Source organism: Hypomesus nipponensis, chromosome 11 (genome assembly GCF_054491055.1).
Source record: "Hypomesus nipponensis isolate SF chromosome 11, ASM5449105v1, whole genome shotgun sequence".
Lineage (NCBI taxonomy): Eukaryota > Metazoa > Chordata > Actinopteri > Osmeriformes > Osmeridae > Hypomesus > Hypomesus nipponensis.
Window position 1 is genome coordinate 10,192,473 of NC_140371.1, and position 16,169 is coordinate 10,208,641.

The 16,169-nt window shown below is 38.7% G+C and overlaps 1 protein-coding gene and 1 long non-coding RNA gene across 2 annotated transcripts; one reads left to right on the plus strand and one right to left on the minus strand.

Annotated features, from left to right (window-relative positions):
* Window positions 1–5,288: 5,288 nt before the first annotated feature.
* Window positions 5,289–11,611, minus strand: LOC146268031 (uncharacterized). The gene is made up of 3 exons (XR_014768770.1): window positions 11,481–11,611; window positions 5,945–6,038; window positions 5,289–5,680 (listed from the first exon to the last, which is right to left on the minus strand). It is a non-coding gene; the product is annotated as an uncharacterized LOC146268031 (long non-coding RNA).
* A 121-nt stretch (window positions 11,612–11,732) lies between these two features.
* Window positions 11,733–15,823, plus strand: cuedc2 (CUE domain containing 2). The gene is made up of 9 exons (XM_084708784.1): window positions 11,733–11,904; window positions 12,419–12,508; window positions 12,711–12,854; window positions 13,101–13,162; window positions 13,331–13,452; window positions 13,573–13,740; window positions 13,866–13,930; window positions 14,059–14,119; window positions 14,214–15,823. Exons 2-9 carry the CDS (start codon window positions 12,435–12,437, stop codon window positions 14,358–14,360), a joined length of 843 nt encoding a protein of 280 aa, XP_084564910.1. The 5' UTR covers window positions 11,733–11,904; window positions 12,419–12,434; the 3' UTR covers window positions 14,361–15,823.
* The last annotated feature ends 346 nt before the right edge of the window (window positions 15,824–16,169 follow it).

Consider the following 16,169-nt stretch of genomic DNA (forward strand, 5'->3'; position numbering starts at 1 on the left):
TCTTATGCGCGTGGCTCTTCAGCTTTCAAGTGATAAATGAAACATTGTAAACTTCAAAATGTAATATTATAAACATCAGGTACGAGGAAACACGTTGGGGTTTCTTTCAAAGGAGGAGTGAGAAATGTAGAGACGCTCAACCCACACTGAGGAAAGCATGGCCTCAACTGGCCAAAGATGGGCAGTGCAACCACAAGCCTACATTTCCTCTATTTCTTCTTCTCTATGAGATCACCGTCACGAGACACAAAAATATGTTTATTGCTGAAAATAACTGAGATTCACTGAGTCTGTGTGGTATATTTATCAATCAGGGATTACTGCTTTCAATTAAAGGTTAACCATTTTCCCCAGTTTGATAATCCTTCAAGACGGGAATGTCACATCAGGCAACAAAAGGAATGACCGGCTCAACCAAAAAAAGGCAACAGTGACAACAAATGAATATACAGTAGCAGTGTGTGACGTGACGAGACTGGCGCGGTAGTAAGGGGGAAAGCAGCGCATGTGTGACATGAGGAGAGCAGTGTCAGTGTGTCACGGCTGATCCCTGGTGTCCTGTCAAACAGCAGAGACCCTAAGGGCCCTCCCTTACAGCAGGGAATACAACAGCCCATACGGCATCTGTCGCACCCGCTGAGACATGAACGGGCTGTGTGTGTGTGTGTGTTTCTGTGTGTGTTTGAGCGCGAGTGCATGCGTGCGTGTGTGTTGATGTATGCGTGGGCATGCCAACGGAAAGTGTTTGAGCAAGCATTTGAAGTACAGAGTACCATGTCTGAGTGTGTGTTGGAGGACTTCTACCCCGAGTCCTGCCTAGCAGCCACTTTACGTCCTGGAGACAAGGAAACTGAAGGGGTCTGGGAGATAACAGAGATACCTGTCTACCTCCTCCAGCTGACCTAACACCACCATGTTTTCACTTATAGTCTCGCCCCCCTGGTGGCTACCTGATCAGGCCCAGTCAACTCTATAAAGCCCCTCTAATGTTTATCAGGACAATCTCTGTTCTGGTTTTAACGACTGGTTGCCCTCCTCCCAGCCACTGGTGACCTTGGTCACCCACTCTGGCCACAGTGAGGTGGGGGCGGACCATAAAGGAACAGTAAAGAGGGGTGTCTGAGGGTTAAAAGCCCCCCTGTCACTAACAAAGGTAAATAACACTTGGCTGTGAATGAGAGTTGGCTGTGTTCTCTGTTTCTCGGTGGTGACTCTGTCCTCAGGTCCCCCTCAGAGAGAGACCACATTTTATTACCTGGGCTGAGAATAACCCCAATGGAAATGGCCTGGGCTGCGGTAAAATCGATAATCTGCTATCTTTATAGACTTGGCCAGCCAACCAAGACCATAGAAGTCTGAGAGAGTTTGTTTGCTTGTTTGTTTGGCCTGTTGCACTGTCAAGTATTTTTTAGGATATTACCATTGTTAGTGAAATGGTCTGTTGTGGTCTGCTCTCTATCATTTGAATTAAAATATGGAGTTTTGCTACAATTTAAATTGATTCAGTTCAATTCACTTTATTAACCTTATTAATTAAATTAAATAACTTTTTTTATTTAGTAGTTATTCTTCTTAACATGAAATCCACAGTTTCAGTGTGAGAATGACACTTCAAAATAAAAGCCACGAGCCACCAAATTCAGTCAAATTAGGTCACATTAACTAATTCTCCAACAGCAGAGTTTGCAGGGCTATTGATCTCCACAAACATTTACCAACCTGGCTAACTATTAACCTTTTCCATCACTACCGGTACTGAGGAAATATGTCAATGGTTGTTTTAAGGGAGGAGCTTCTGGGAGAGGCACCAAGAGGCAGCATTGTCTATACTGGGAGTTGTCCCAGGCAGACCGGTTGAGATTAACTCCTTTTCTTCCCATCTCCTCTCAGACTAACGTCTCTCTGGATTCCGAGAAGGAAGCAGGTCCACTAAAACTCACTCTCCATTAGTGGAGCTAAATGGCTCTTCTTTGAGCAGTGAGCTAAAGCAAGAAACATAAAAGACCCCTACGCACACGTACTCCTCAAGTGCGATTAGAGAGGGCTCTCGTCTCTTGCCCGTCAAATGTTTATAAGTGCCGAGGAGCACTTTACCGACAAGGGCGGTTACAGCTTCTCTTTCCAGTCCTTGAGTCAAAAACATCCTGCTTCAAATCAGGGGATGAAAAAAAAAGAGAATAATCAGACCCCATACATCTCCTGGACTGTATTCACGATGATGAGGTGGTTTCTTTCACACCCGGACAACTGGGTACCTTGCAGGACATCCTGGTGCTTTTTTTGAAAAAACAACAATGCTTAGTAAGAGAAAGACTGCAATTTCAAAAGATATTCACTAGTATTTGTTTTGCACCTCCTTATCTTCCTGATTTCTTACTCAAGACCAAACTACTGTGGGGAAACAGTCTGTGTCCTTAAATTGCTAGCTCGCAGCAACTATTGCAGCTCGAGGCCCCTGATTGCATTTCAGACGTGAAGTAAATACTACTTGCTCAGTTACCAGGTGAAATCAAGCAGGCAGATGTGTCTGCAGCTCCAGTGCTCACTCACTAGACCCTGCTCTCTCTTTATAACATCTAGCAGAGTCAGCAACGGCTGAGTCATGTTACTAAATGTTTGTATGTGGCTGAACAGTGTGGAGCAACTTGTTGCTGTTGCTCCAGGGAATATAAAGTTGAAATGATATATAACTTTGCTGTGTCTTCCTATACTGGTGTATTCCTCGGTAAATAGACGTACATGTATTTGGGAATCTATTCAACATGAGTGATGTAGTGACCCCTTTTTCCCCAAAAGGGTAATTGTTGACGTGAACTGTAGATATCATGTGCAAAAGGGGTGTGTGTGGGGGGCAGGGATTATTTGTCAGTGATGGAGTAAAACAACAATAACCCCGGTGAGTGGGGTCTGTAACCATACACTCCTATAAAGTCAACGCCAGCAAATAAAGAGCTGCCACTCCACTCAGGTTACAAACAACAAGGCCAGCCTTATACCCAACCAATTTCTAAGTCAAACAAAGGTCTCATGTTAAGCAATAAACACAAAAACAAACACAAAGTCAGAACGATGATTGTGTTATACAATAATAACAATGTGATAGTGTGATAAACAAAGATTATTTACAAACCGATTGTGCAGTACATCTTTTACTTTCGTTCAGTGACAGCATCTCTCTTGACCAGCCTGTAACAGCCATGGAAATAAATAAATGTCAAGTAGAACTTCAGGAACCCCTTCTCAGACCATCAGGCCACCCTACCCCCGGCCCCGATCAGTAAAGGTTGCGACCCTGTTCTTTATTTTTCCCAGGGCTGTTGGGCTAATGAAGTAACAACAAACTAGGCCCTGCGGCTAATTTGGAGTGGCACTTCCTGGCCCCTCCTGTCTCCACGGAGACGTATTTCATTTTTTCTTATCTCTGCCTCAGTCATGTGGCTTTCCGCATGGACGCCCATGTCTACCCACCCCCTTCACCACCCCACCCCCATCACAGGGCTAATGGAATCTTCGTTAATGTCATTAATCTGCGGACCGGGACATGGACCAAACACACTCCGTACTCAGTGGGCCTGTCTTGGCCGGCCTCTGGCACTGGCGGAGGAGGAAACTTTCCTTGGGGGAGGATTAGATGAGGGGATCCCCTTTAAAACGTGATTATAGCAATACACTGATTGTCTCCGGTCATTTTTCCCCAGTACATTTTTATGGTGGTGGAGGGTCTGTGTGACAGGTGAAAACAAGGTTTAGGTTGCAATGATTTAAATGTACATAATTAACCAATTGCATTTTAGTCAGGTAAAGCCTATAGGCATCTCTTGTTTCTCCAATAATGGTAGCATTTCACAACCCAGATTGACCTGCTACGGCATCTGTATTTAATTTTTTGTTACAAATATTTTAAAGTTTCTGATGCAAAGCGTTACAAAGAACTGTAGGCCTGAGGTTAACCATACGTCTTCTTTGACTTACAATAATATGTCTGTGGAGAAAATAAATATTGTTGTAAAACAATGCTATAGTGACATTTTGAAAGTTACATTTTGATTTTGGATAATGAATATGTTCAGGTCTTCCTTTATATGATGCATATCCACTAGACATCTGTCTTTGCTATCAAGACAAAGGGATTTTCTCCTCCGCCCGACATATTTTAAAACAAGGGAAACGTCAAAAGGCTGCTCAATCAGGTGACTGTGATTCCTTCCTCATTAAAGAGCCTTATTCACACATTCCCTCAGCTCCATGAATGGACACTCTCAGGCCCACATGTCATACACTTTCATTCATAAAGGAAAAAACAAGGAGGGTAGGGGGAGGGGGAAAGGGGGGTGACTGAGGAAAGAAAGAGTCTCTCTGGAAGGATGGGTAACCCAGGGGACATTTTCTTTTGTGGCTCTCGGCTTATGGGGCCAAATGCCAGCAGGGTTACCCCAGCGTTCTCTGTCTGTGTGTGTCTGTGTGTGTCCCCCTTTCTGTGACACATGGTAATTAGGAAGATCTTAATGGTGAGGAGGGATTTATTAATGTCCAAGGGAAGCTTTAAACGTCACTTTAATTAAAGGAGATTCAGAGGGCAGCCTGTGTGGGGATGTCATCCATTTTATAAAATCCCTGTTTAGACACAACAGAAAAATTGGAGGGGGAGTCCAAATGGAAGCACAAAAGGACTTTCTGGAGGAAGGTTGTCTAGACCTGTGGTCAGAGACAAAAAAGATAACCTGACCCTAACTGAGACTTAAACTGACAGTAATTATCTGCATACAAATACCACACAGGCATTGAGGATACAACAACTCTTCTGACAAGCAATGATCCAAATAAAGACACTTGTGTTCCTCCCTGTGCTCCTCTATTCATTTCAACAATAACCTTACTTCGACCTGTTTTTTGGGATTCATTTATTATCTGAATATTCTGTGTCCATTCATGCAGCAGGAAAAACCCTAGATTATTTCCTGCTTGGTTAACTTGCATCCGGTCGGTCCCTCTCACAAAATGTTACCATTAGTTATGCTCGTCTGGTGGCTAAACAACTGATCCCAGAACCTCTGAGTCAAATAAATGTATGAAACATTGAAAAGTATCAAACAGATGGAAAAGGGTGCAGTTCATCGCTGAAAAAAACATTTATAAACAACATGGAAGACAATATTTAAAACTTAACATCTGATAAAGTATTATGATATGTATATATATATATATATATATATATATATATATATATATATATATGTATATATATATATATATATATATATATATCATATCTTCATACCTGGATAACCTTACTTCAGTCATTACAATGTGTCACTTTCTAGTGTGACGGAATACATTTAAAAGGTTACAAAATTATTTAAATCAATCAGAAAATTCTCATGAATTTACTATGGTAGCAGGACACCGACCCACGTCAGGTTTCCACAAAAATATATGATATATACTAAATAATGTAACAGTAGATTAAATTCAAGAAAAAAAGGAAAAAGCACAAGGCAAAAATCGCTACGAGAATATCTAAATTCACTCTTAAAGCCTAGTGTTGTGGTCAACATGGTGGGGTTGTAAAATAGGAAGAGATATACCATGGGAAGGTGGCTGGAGCTGCTGGAAACCTGGAGAGGCGATCTGATAAAAGGCTGGAGGGGAAACGCCAGTTACCCTAACTCCAAGGGATTCCCTGGGAGAGAGAAAATACAGAGGGGCAGGTTATCAAGCCATTTCTGTGGTGCCACTCAACTGAAACACAGACAAAATCTGCTCTGTTAAATTTGTTGTCATTCATTCGGTAACTTGGTCAACAGCCTATCAAAGATGCATAGACTTTGTAAGGAGAAGACGTAATCTCGCTCATTATTATGAACATGAAATCCGAAAGTACACAAACTAAATACTTTTACAGCATATCTTGATCCTTCAATTAGTAATAATTAGTATCAGATACCTATGCAGCTGTTGTCATGAACAGAATGTAAAGAATCATAGACTCATCTTTCCTAGTTCACTCTCTGAGTTATCTTCATGGCCTGGAATAACATCTGGTGGAAGCAAAGTGAAACAATGATGTTTGTTTTCCATTAGTATCATAACTGGTCACAGAAAAATACACCTTTGCAAAAAAAGGACACCTTGACTTCAAAGTATAAGAAACTTCTAGTTTACTGTAGTAGGTTTGAGGAATACATTTGTGAACACTTTTTTATTCAGTCAAAGGTCATTATCAAAGTGTTAGATGGATGAGGCCTTTGAAGTCACATACTTGTTTCAATCTTTATGCTGACATGATTGTCAGGCAGTATCTTATCTAATACTGGTTAGAGGAGCGGAAAAGAAATCTCCAGATTTAACAATGTACTGTAAGTTCATCCTAGTTTGTTGTCTTACTGGGGGGTCAATCGTAACACATGGACTTACTAACATCAAACTTTTCAAAGCAGGTCATTCAGCTGACCAATAGTAATGAAACATATTTAAAACAAAACGGGAGGGAAAACCACTTGTACATTCATACAATTTGAGATCTGTTACAATGCCTAAAATGGGTTGTCTGTATCAGTGCTCCTGGTTGTGATTAGACTGGGCAATATTGTTGGAAGGGATGAGGAATAACTTCAAGGTGCTGTTTGACAAGAGATGAATGGATTTCGACCTCAACACACTAAGAGGTGAGAAGCCTAGTGGCACTATACAGGAGAGATCCTCTACAAACATTCCCTGTGTGGGTCTGTAAACTACATGTCACCACACCTTAGATCATTATTACCAGAAAGTGCTTTTCGACTGTGTTTTTAAATTTAGGAGGTTGGAAAGATAGTAAAGATAGACCAGGAGATAAAAAGGACACTGAAACAGTCCTTGTCATCATTTTTTGTAAATAAAACACACATTTGGTTTGTTAAAGTAACTGAATGATTAAAAGTATCTACTGAATAATTAAATGTGTGTCTGTCAATGTTTGCTCCTTCTCCCAAAGCTTTGATTTAAAGAGAAGAGTGTGTGCATGCACAGAATGTACTTAAATTTCCCCAAGCATGGTACTTTTGTCACACCACACACATTGTATTACAGTATTACACCTGCCACTTTGGTTTTGCATTAAATAACATTGTATGATATGCTTCAATATGCTGGGCACCATCGTCCCAAAATCACAGAGAAACGTTCTTTACTATGTATAAAATGATTGCCCGGACTGATGATTCCCCGACTGCATGGGTGCCTTCTCTATATTTTTCAACTTTATTCTTTCACCCACATAAATGATCAAAACAAATGACAATCTAAGCACGAGGAAGTGACGGGGCCCACAAAAGGGAGTCTGACAGGCATTTCCACAACAGATGTTTTTACAGAGGGGTGTCTTCTCTCCACTGAGCAGTCTCACACATGAGAGGCCCCCAAAAGCTTCAGAGAAATGTTCTGAAAACCAACATGTAAATTTGTAACTGCAATCTCTCAGACTGGTGATGCTAGTCGTTTCAATGTTTTTTTCACAGTTGTTGTTTTTTCTCAGGGAAGTAAAAAAAAAGAAAGAAAAAAAAGAAAAAAAGCTAACATATAACTAATGATTAAACGAAGCAGACAGGTCTAAACAAACATGTCAGCATATACATTCAAAAACCTGTCAGGGTGGAAGAAGAGTTTTGATATGCAAAAAAAGAGGAAGAAAAAAAAGCTACATCATTAAGAGTTATCATTAAAAAGATGAGTTCCTATCGACCCAGGTTGTGTGTAAGTGCTGTCCTATTGACAGGAAGACAGAAGATGTTGGAAGAGCCATATTTCATAAATTTAGCCCCCTTCACTTTATCACTGAGGAGGAAAGGGAATGCTTCTAGGCTGTATATAATAACACGTGTGTTCTTTATTTCCTTTAGATCAATGGTAATAAGTGGGGGCCAAGCAAGATGGATGCCGCGGGCAGGTTCACCTATCGACTGCCGAACAGAGACACACACCAAAGACAGATGTCACTGGAGAGCCCATTTTACTTACTGAGAAGAACCCAGGTCAGTAATAACAATCCTTTTGAACCATTGGATTTACAGTTCTTTTGTAATCACAGGGCAGAGTAAATGCAATAGACTATAGAGACAAATAGAAGCCCCCTTTTAAAATATTTTATATAATATTTACTACATAAGGCAGCTTTTAGTACAGAGAGGTAGTTTTGAAAAATGTAAAAACATTTTGTAAATCAATGAGATTGGATTTAGATGGGGTTTTTTTTCATGTGGGTTTAAGGAGAGGTCTGTGTCTGCATACCCCGTCTGGCCCTCCCTGTGCACACGATCCCAATGTCTGGTTGGGGGGTGGGGGTGGGGGTGGGGGTGGGCGGTTTGGGGGTGGGGGTGGAAATGAGGGGTAGCCTGGTGCCTACTTCCTGGGGACAGGATCTAGACAGGAGGCAGACGCGAGGGCAAGCTAGGCCACACAGGTGGCCCGGATCTGAAGCAGATCAGCCCAGAGGGAACCAGTTCCAAACCATAGCTCTGGATACAACTACCGCAAATTACTGACATATAGCATTAACAGCCAAAATCCATAATCTCAAGATTCTGATCCGTCACTGTGGAATTACTTGAAATGAGCCCACATGGAGTACATGTAGTAAATTCGTTCAATTAAATGTAAAAATAATGTTTAAATTGCATTACAATTATTGAATAATGTAACTAAAAACTAAATTAATCTTTCTTTTTGAAAAGTATTAGGACAGGAGCATCTGCACAGAAGATATGTTAATATAAAATGTTGCTAATAAAACTATTTATTTTGCAAGTCATTAATAAGGAGGCTTGTTAGACATTAGGGTGAAAGGCTGGCTTATACTTGTGTGAACTCCCTTTATGTAAGACTTCAAAAGTTTAATTAAACTTTAATTTGCATGATTTCACTGAATTAAGTCACCTTTTGTAATGAATTAGAAAGAGTTAAGTGAAAAGTGGTTAGAAGTTAAATGTTTAAATTCTGTTGAAAACATTCTGAGTTAAACTTAATAACATTTGCTGATTCCTACTTTGCCACATAGGTAATTTGATTGAAAAATATCAAATAAATATGAATCATTGTATTATACATGCAATACTACACAATCACTAAGAAAATATAATAAAGTTGAAATATGAAGTCACTCTGGCTGAACTGCAAATCAAACATTAATAGAATAATTACAGAACTGTTCCAACAGACAGCTCAGAGTATTATTGTCTAAAGTTGGGTAAAGGGTAATTAATTTGGCAATAAATTGTTCACAGTGTTTGGTGACTGATGAGGACGGGAAATGAGAAAATTTGAGTTCAGACACACACTACCCCCAACCTACCCCATTGTCTGTGTGAGAATGGAAATCTGTGCCGGCAGTACAATATCCACATTATGTCTTCTGACTCGGCATTGTTGCATGGTATGCTTGATCATACCTCTGCATTCTGCTACAGTAAAAATAGAAAATGTATCAAAGTAAAACAGCATAATGTTTTGAAACTGCATGTTCATTTAACAAGTAGGTCACTGACAAATAGGGTTTCAAAATGGAAAATGAAATCAAGGCTTGTTCTGCCTTGATAAGAGCGTTCATATATTTCAGCACCTTGTTGACGTCAAGAATTAATCCCACGGATTTTATTTTGAAATCATATGAATAATCCAATGAATAGTGTAATAAGTAACAATGGTCTTGACCTTCAGCCTTCAGATCATAGGCATCAATATATGCAATTGTAAACACAGGTTTTTGTATCAGAGTGCACCAATGACCCAAAAAGTCGAATGATCAACATTTTGAGACACTTGCTAAACTTTGTACACTGTCTATTCATTCTGATATGGAGGGAAATGTTGAAAGGGATATATTATACAGTCATGTGTCTCTCACACTGCATTATGGTCTGACAGGGTTTCATTGAATGATGCAAAACACAAGGATAAGTGTTTTCTGTAAAATATTACAGTTATATAACAGTTCTGCATCTGCCAATAATAGGAGTTTGTTTATGTTTTCATTTTATCTACCTATTTATTGGGATTGGGCCCACCACAAAAAAAAAAAATTGGTACGTCTGAGTGTAATTATGTTTTACATAAATACTCAGATACGTTAAAGTGACAAAGCTGAGTCTTATAATATACTGTTTATACATGTATTAATTTAAATATTGTAAATGGGTGTGGGACACCAAATGGACACATCTCATCATTAAGCAATGCATATCCAAATACATAACAGACAAAAACTTTTTCCTTTCTGAAAAAAAGAAAAATAAACTATGTATTTATACTTTTTGTGAGCTTTCAACATATTGTGAATGTTCAACTTTAATGAAATATAAAACTCTCGTCTTTCCTGATAGCATATTGTGTTTCCTTTGGGAAAATCTTTTACTTTTATATAACATATTCAACAACCATAGCTCTAAAGACATTTGAAAGTAGTTAAAAGTAAAAATAAGAATGTTGCAATGAAAACTCTAAATTTATGAATGAGTATGAATGTAGAAACACTTGTAATTATGATTTATTATATCTTTGGCAAAATATCAATAATTAATTACAGTTAATGAGCAAATCTGGTCTGACAACTTGTGCTTCGCATACGTAAAATCATAAAAAGTACAGTAGAAACAATATACCTTTTTACAATCTCCACTTCAAAAGCATGCAACATGGTTAAAATGATACATGTAAAGTTCGAAGAGTTTGTAAAATTGCAGTGAGACTCAGTGTGTTGATTTTCTTGGTGGGACAGAAGACCAGCAAGGTTAGTGTTAAATCTCTCTGTGGTGGAACACCTTGAAGGCCAGGGGAATCTCTCCCTCTCTCTAACCTCTGGGCCATAACACACACAAACAGATGGGCCACCTCATGCCATCAGGTGGAAAATAGATCTTCTGCGTTTATAATGGCAAACCAGGAGAACTGGAACAAAGCAAGACCGTGCAGCTGGATCCAATAGCAGAGATCATAACTGTAACATTTGTTGTAATTCTCGCAGTGTTCACCTGACAAACCATTTTTTTGTGTGACCATCTGAAAGTTGATGATTTGACTTCCATTTCTATTGACCATTAAAACAGAAAAGGCTAAATACTGAATATTGATCTATATACTGTATGTGTCACGTGCATTTGCAAATGAGTCTTTACATTTATAGAGTTAATTAATTACATTATTTATTTGAATCTGTACTTAATAGCAAAATAACAATCGGCCAAAGGTGAGTTATACCCCAAAGGTTTTGCTAAATAATCAATTATAAGTAACATGAATTCATCATAACACTTACTAAACTGTTAAAGATGTGCTCTGATAACCTCAAGTTCTGTTTTTATCGTCCCGTGAGCATCTATCCTACTAAAATAAATACAAATCCCTGGAGGATGTGAAACCACACGGTGTTTGAATGCTACCATCTAGCGTTCATTTTGTGGCAATGCAACTGCAACCCTTATTGAAATAGTTCACACTTCAGAACAACGTACGTTTTTCCCAGGTGTTCTCAGAAGAGTTGCGGTGTTGGGCTCCTCATGTGTTGCTTTTCTCACTTCGACATGTCATCAAATGTAATCCTGTGTAGGGAAATTATTGTTAGTAATATTAAGCCAGTCTGGAAATAATTAAGTCGTTGAAAATGTGATTGTAGCCCTACTAATGGTCAGCTAGCTTCTATGCACGCACTTTTTTGCACGCACGTGCTTGTATTTACATTTGGGGGGATATGACGTCATATGTTTTGAACAATAGTGACAGCGGGCTGCTTTTTGCTAGTTGCTAGCTAATTGCTAGTTATTTCGTCTATTTCCTCTGAATTCATGTATCCTGCATTCCTGATGCACCAGTAAGGGGAAACGATTACAATTCCCGTCCATACCTGTTTTTTACTTATTAGGTTACTTTCAATCGAACGTAAGTATTTTTCAACATGAACAACATTGCTAACCAGCTAGCTAGTTAGCTGACTGGCTAGCTTGCAAACTGCAATTAAAACGTCATAGGATCGGATTCGCCTCATCTCTGTCCTTAATGTTTTCAAATAGTATTGCTGATAAGTGAAAAGTATTTTATTAGTAAATAACCCGGCTAACGTTGTTTCAATCTTCGTGTGTATTTGTTAACGCGATAACTAGCTATCAAAGATCTCAGAACAGAACACAGCTGTTTTGTATATTCTAGAATATTTAGCTACTGTTGCTGGACCATCTGCTGTCACTCATCATTTAGTTCATCATTTAGGTTATCCCGATAACATTGAGGATTTGGTAACGTTAGTGATGGCCGATAACTGCTGCCTCTTAAAACCCTTTTTTTTCTTCTTCTTTTTTTTTTTTACATAGGCCCAACGTTAGCTCATTTGGTCTGGCATTGACAGCCAAAGCAACCTAGTCTTTTTGTATAATGTTTGTGTTTTTTTCTTTTTTAGTGTGGTGAAAATCGTTATGGACCTTCACAAGATAATCCACGATGCATTGCATGAGTTCATACAGACTTACATTCCTGGTGCAGACCTCAGGTAAGACTTGGTTGATGTATCACACTGTAGTAGTAGGCTATTTGCTGTAACAGACTACCGGTAGTTAAATACGTTTTCTACTATTATATTTTACTTTTATATTTTTCTGTACCCAGCTATCCCACATCATTTAGCTTAAATGAATGTTGTCCAGGTACAGTATATGTCTTGACTATATTGATGTGCCTTGTTTCCTGTTTAGCACCTTGGATGATGTACTTTTATCCTACATTACTGGAGTTTTGGAGGATCTGGGTTCTCAGGAGAGTGTGGAAGAGAACTTTGACGTGGAGGTGTTTGCTGAGATGCTAGAGGCCTATATCCCTGGCTTTGCTGAAATTGACAGGTAATTCTAAACAAATGTGTCTCTGAACATCTAGTTAATGTGTTGTGTCTGCATGTGTAAGCATTAAAGGATCCTTTCACTCTTTAATCACACCAAAGTAACAAAAATAATGTGTACCAATTCCATTGCCTAGATTTCCCTGTCAGGTCATGATTTAGCTGTTTCATGACGTGGCTTTCATGACTTAAGTCAATGCCTATCTGTTCTTTTCACCTTGAAACAAAACAATATTTACGTGTTTTACAGTGTCAAAGTCTGTGAGATGATGTTCAGCCTGGCTTCAAAATTAGCCACAGCCCGTAGTTCAGGTAACATGAAAATGTAGCCTTTAGTATCATACATTACACATTAAGTGATGCACATCCATTTTACAAAAGCTTGGCTAAAATATGTAACAATCCATCTGTTTTCAAGGTCATCAGTGTCAATAATGTAATTGTGTCATAATGTAATAATTGAGCATTTCTTGGATGCAGAAAAGAGTGCACTTAAGGCTGGTTTTGAAGATTTACCTTTAAAACTCAGCCCCATCTCTACTGTTCCACCGCCAAGAGAAACAAATCATCAGATGACACAGATAGAGGGTGCCACCGCAAAGGTAGTAACACTTTGGTAGTTACACTGCTCAGCAAAACCAAACCTACCCGGTCCATTGTCAATTCAAATTTAGATTGCTTGTGGGTGTTATATGGTGCTTGTACTGTCCCACTACATCCAGATAACCATCCCTGAATTTGAGGCTCAGGAGCAGCACCTCCTGGAAATGTTCCCCAAGTGCAGCCTATCAGATGCCAGGAGTGCCCTTTCCATCGCAAAGGGAGATATGGAGGAAGCTGTGCGCCTCATCATCGAGGGAGATGTCCAGTTTAGCCCCTCCCCTCTCAATGTTAGTCTGTCCATTTCTATCAATGATATTAAAACATCAACCGTTTCACTTGAACTGGGTCTTTTGTCTTGGTGATATATTGTACTGTGGACTTTCTATCAACCAGGTTAAATTGTTTCCTTTAGGTTCACCATGGGAAGATTGTGTCTCGACAAGGAGACCAGAAGATGAAAGAGAGCATCCTGGAGAAGTAAGTTTCCGTTTGAAGATTTTTTTCTCCAAACTCCTGTTTTTTTAATAACAAATCATGTCTCCAAGTTAGGCAATACTATATAGTATAGTAGTATTTATATATTAATGATTGGAATGTCTCTTCAGATACATGCTGGTGGACAGAGAGGATGATAAGAAAACTCACAGGCCAGTTGTACCCAAAGAGGTAGGTTCTGGCTCAAATGTTTTGGGAACATCCCAGGTGTCTGACCCCTTGAAAAAGATTCCTACAAAGACTGTATTTTTATGTTTTGATCTAGGCCCCCAAAAAGCTTGTGCGTTACCACAGCAACCAGGTGGTGACCACCAAAGGAGAGCGTTACCACCTTGTGAAGAAGGAGGATTCAGAGGAGATGAAAAAGACTTATGTCAGCATCAAGCCTGCTCGTAAATACAGATTCCATTGATGACTGGTTGCCCAGGACCGGCATTTAATGTCTTTTTCGAAGTATCGTCTACATTTCCCTGGTAAAGGAATACTTCTGTGTTGGTATTATGAGTCTTATTGTCTTATTTCAGAATTGTGTAACCATCTAGTTCTGCCGAGACATTTTTGCACTCCTTATTTTTCATTTTCACCATAGGTTGATGTGTTGGCATACAATTGTCCTCAACTGAAACTTGAAGCACCGTACATTTATAAAGTACTGGTAAAATAAAGGTCATCAGAAATATTTTGAGATGATAGACGCATGGACCCCCCAAAGCCCCTCCAGGGGCTGTGGGGTGGCTGCTTTGCCAGTGTCTTTTAAAAATCAAACATACCTATTGACCATTGATACATTTTTACCAACCATTTATACGTTTATTTCAAATGGTTGGTGGATGGCTGACAAGTTTATAACAATGTGTTGCCAATACTACTTTTACAGTTTTTTTTCTTTTACCATCTCAGCTGGCCTGATGTTGCAGTGACTGTTTTGTCTATGTGTTTACTTCTTGATATATTGATTAAGCTATTTTGACTACCGTTATCAGAAGAACTCATTCATTATGCAATACACCTTGAGTCTTGCAGAGATTGAAATACATTTCCTGCATTACTGTCACTGTACTGAATTATATAAAGTGACTTCTTGATGTTCAGATTTTTAATTGGGATCATTGACTTGGCAAACATTGCAGCTCAGTCAACTATTTGAAAGCTTTTAGCTGGAGTTACCAACTTGAAATGAGTGCAAATGAAAGTGAAAGTTGCTTGTGCTGTTCTCTATTGAAGGTGTCAACCAACAAAGGCACTTTGTTTTGTCACTATAGAGATTATGCCATGGCTAAACCTTTACTTTTTAATGGTTTTAAGTATAGAATTGCATGTTTTTATTTTTTATATATAGATGTCTAGATTTAAAAGGATATGTTTTTGAATGTTCTGAAGGGGATATATCTTTAGGTGCTTATAGGATCCATTTTAATAAACAAGATTAATTCAAATTGTCTTACGTTATAACTCATGTATCTCATTTATGTTCATTGTGCATTTACCACTTGTTTGTATCATGACTCCCATTTCTACTTTGCTTGTGAATTTGTTGATTGTGCTATTTTCAATTGCTATGATATCAGTGGTAAATTGAGATATTTATGTACCAGATATGATATTTTGTGTTGTATATGAAGTAAAATATCTTAGAATTATGCTTTATAGGAGAATGACATCCTGATGTTGCTGTTAAAAATACTTTGATTTTGTTTTCTGTACTTTGGATGGTATGGTCCAGTATTACAGTATGTGAGTGAACCACACCATTGGATTTTCATGGTTTATACAGCTTTTTCTATTTCACCAGACCATGGCCTTGTTATAAAATAAGCCTTTGTTGTTACATGTGGTTGCTACACACTTTTTAAATAAACACTACACATTCTTCTACATGTTCTTAGTGGGTTTCCTGATCTAGTTCTCCCTAATGTGAAAAATACAGAAGGTCAAACAGAAGTAATGAGCATATCAACCACATCCAAATATTAAGAGTTTACTACCAGTTTTTAAGATTAAACTGGAAGTTTAAATCTCTTAAATTAAACTGAAAGTAACATATCTATCACTGCTTATTACAAATAATAATTGGTGGCTAAGCTGCGGAGCCACTTAGTTGTTTCTACCTTTTCTTATTATTATTACTACACCTCTTCCGCCACTGGAGTCTATGGCAGCCCCTAGAACCGTATGGTAAAAAGTTGTGAAATTTGGCACACATTAAGGACAGGCCCCTCTT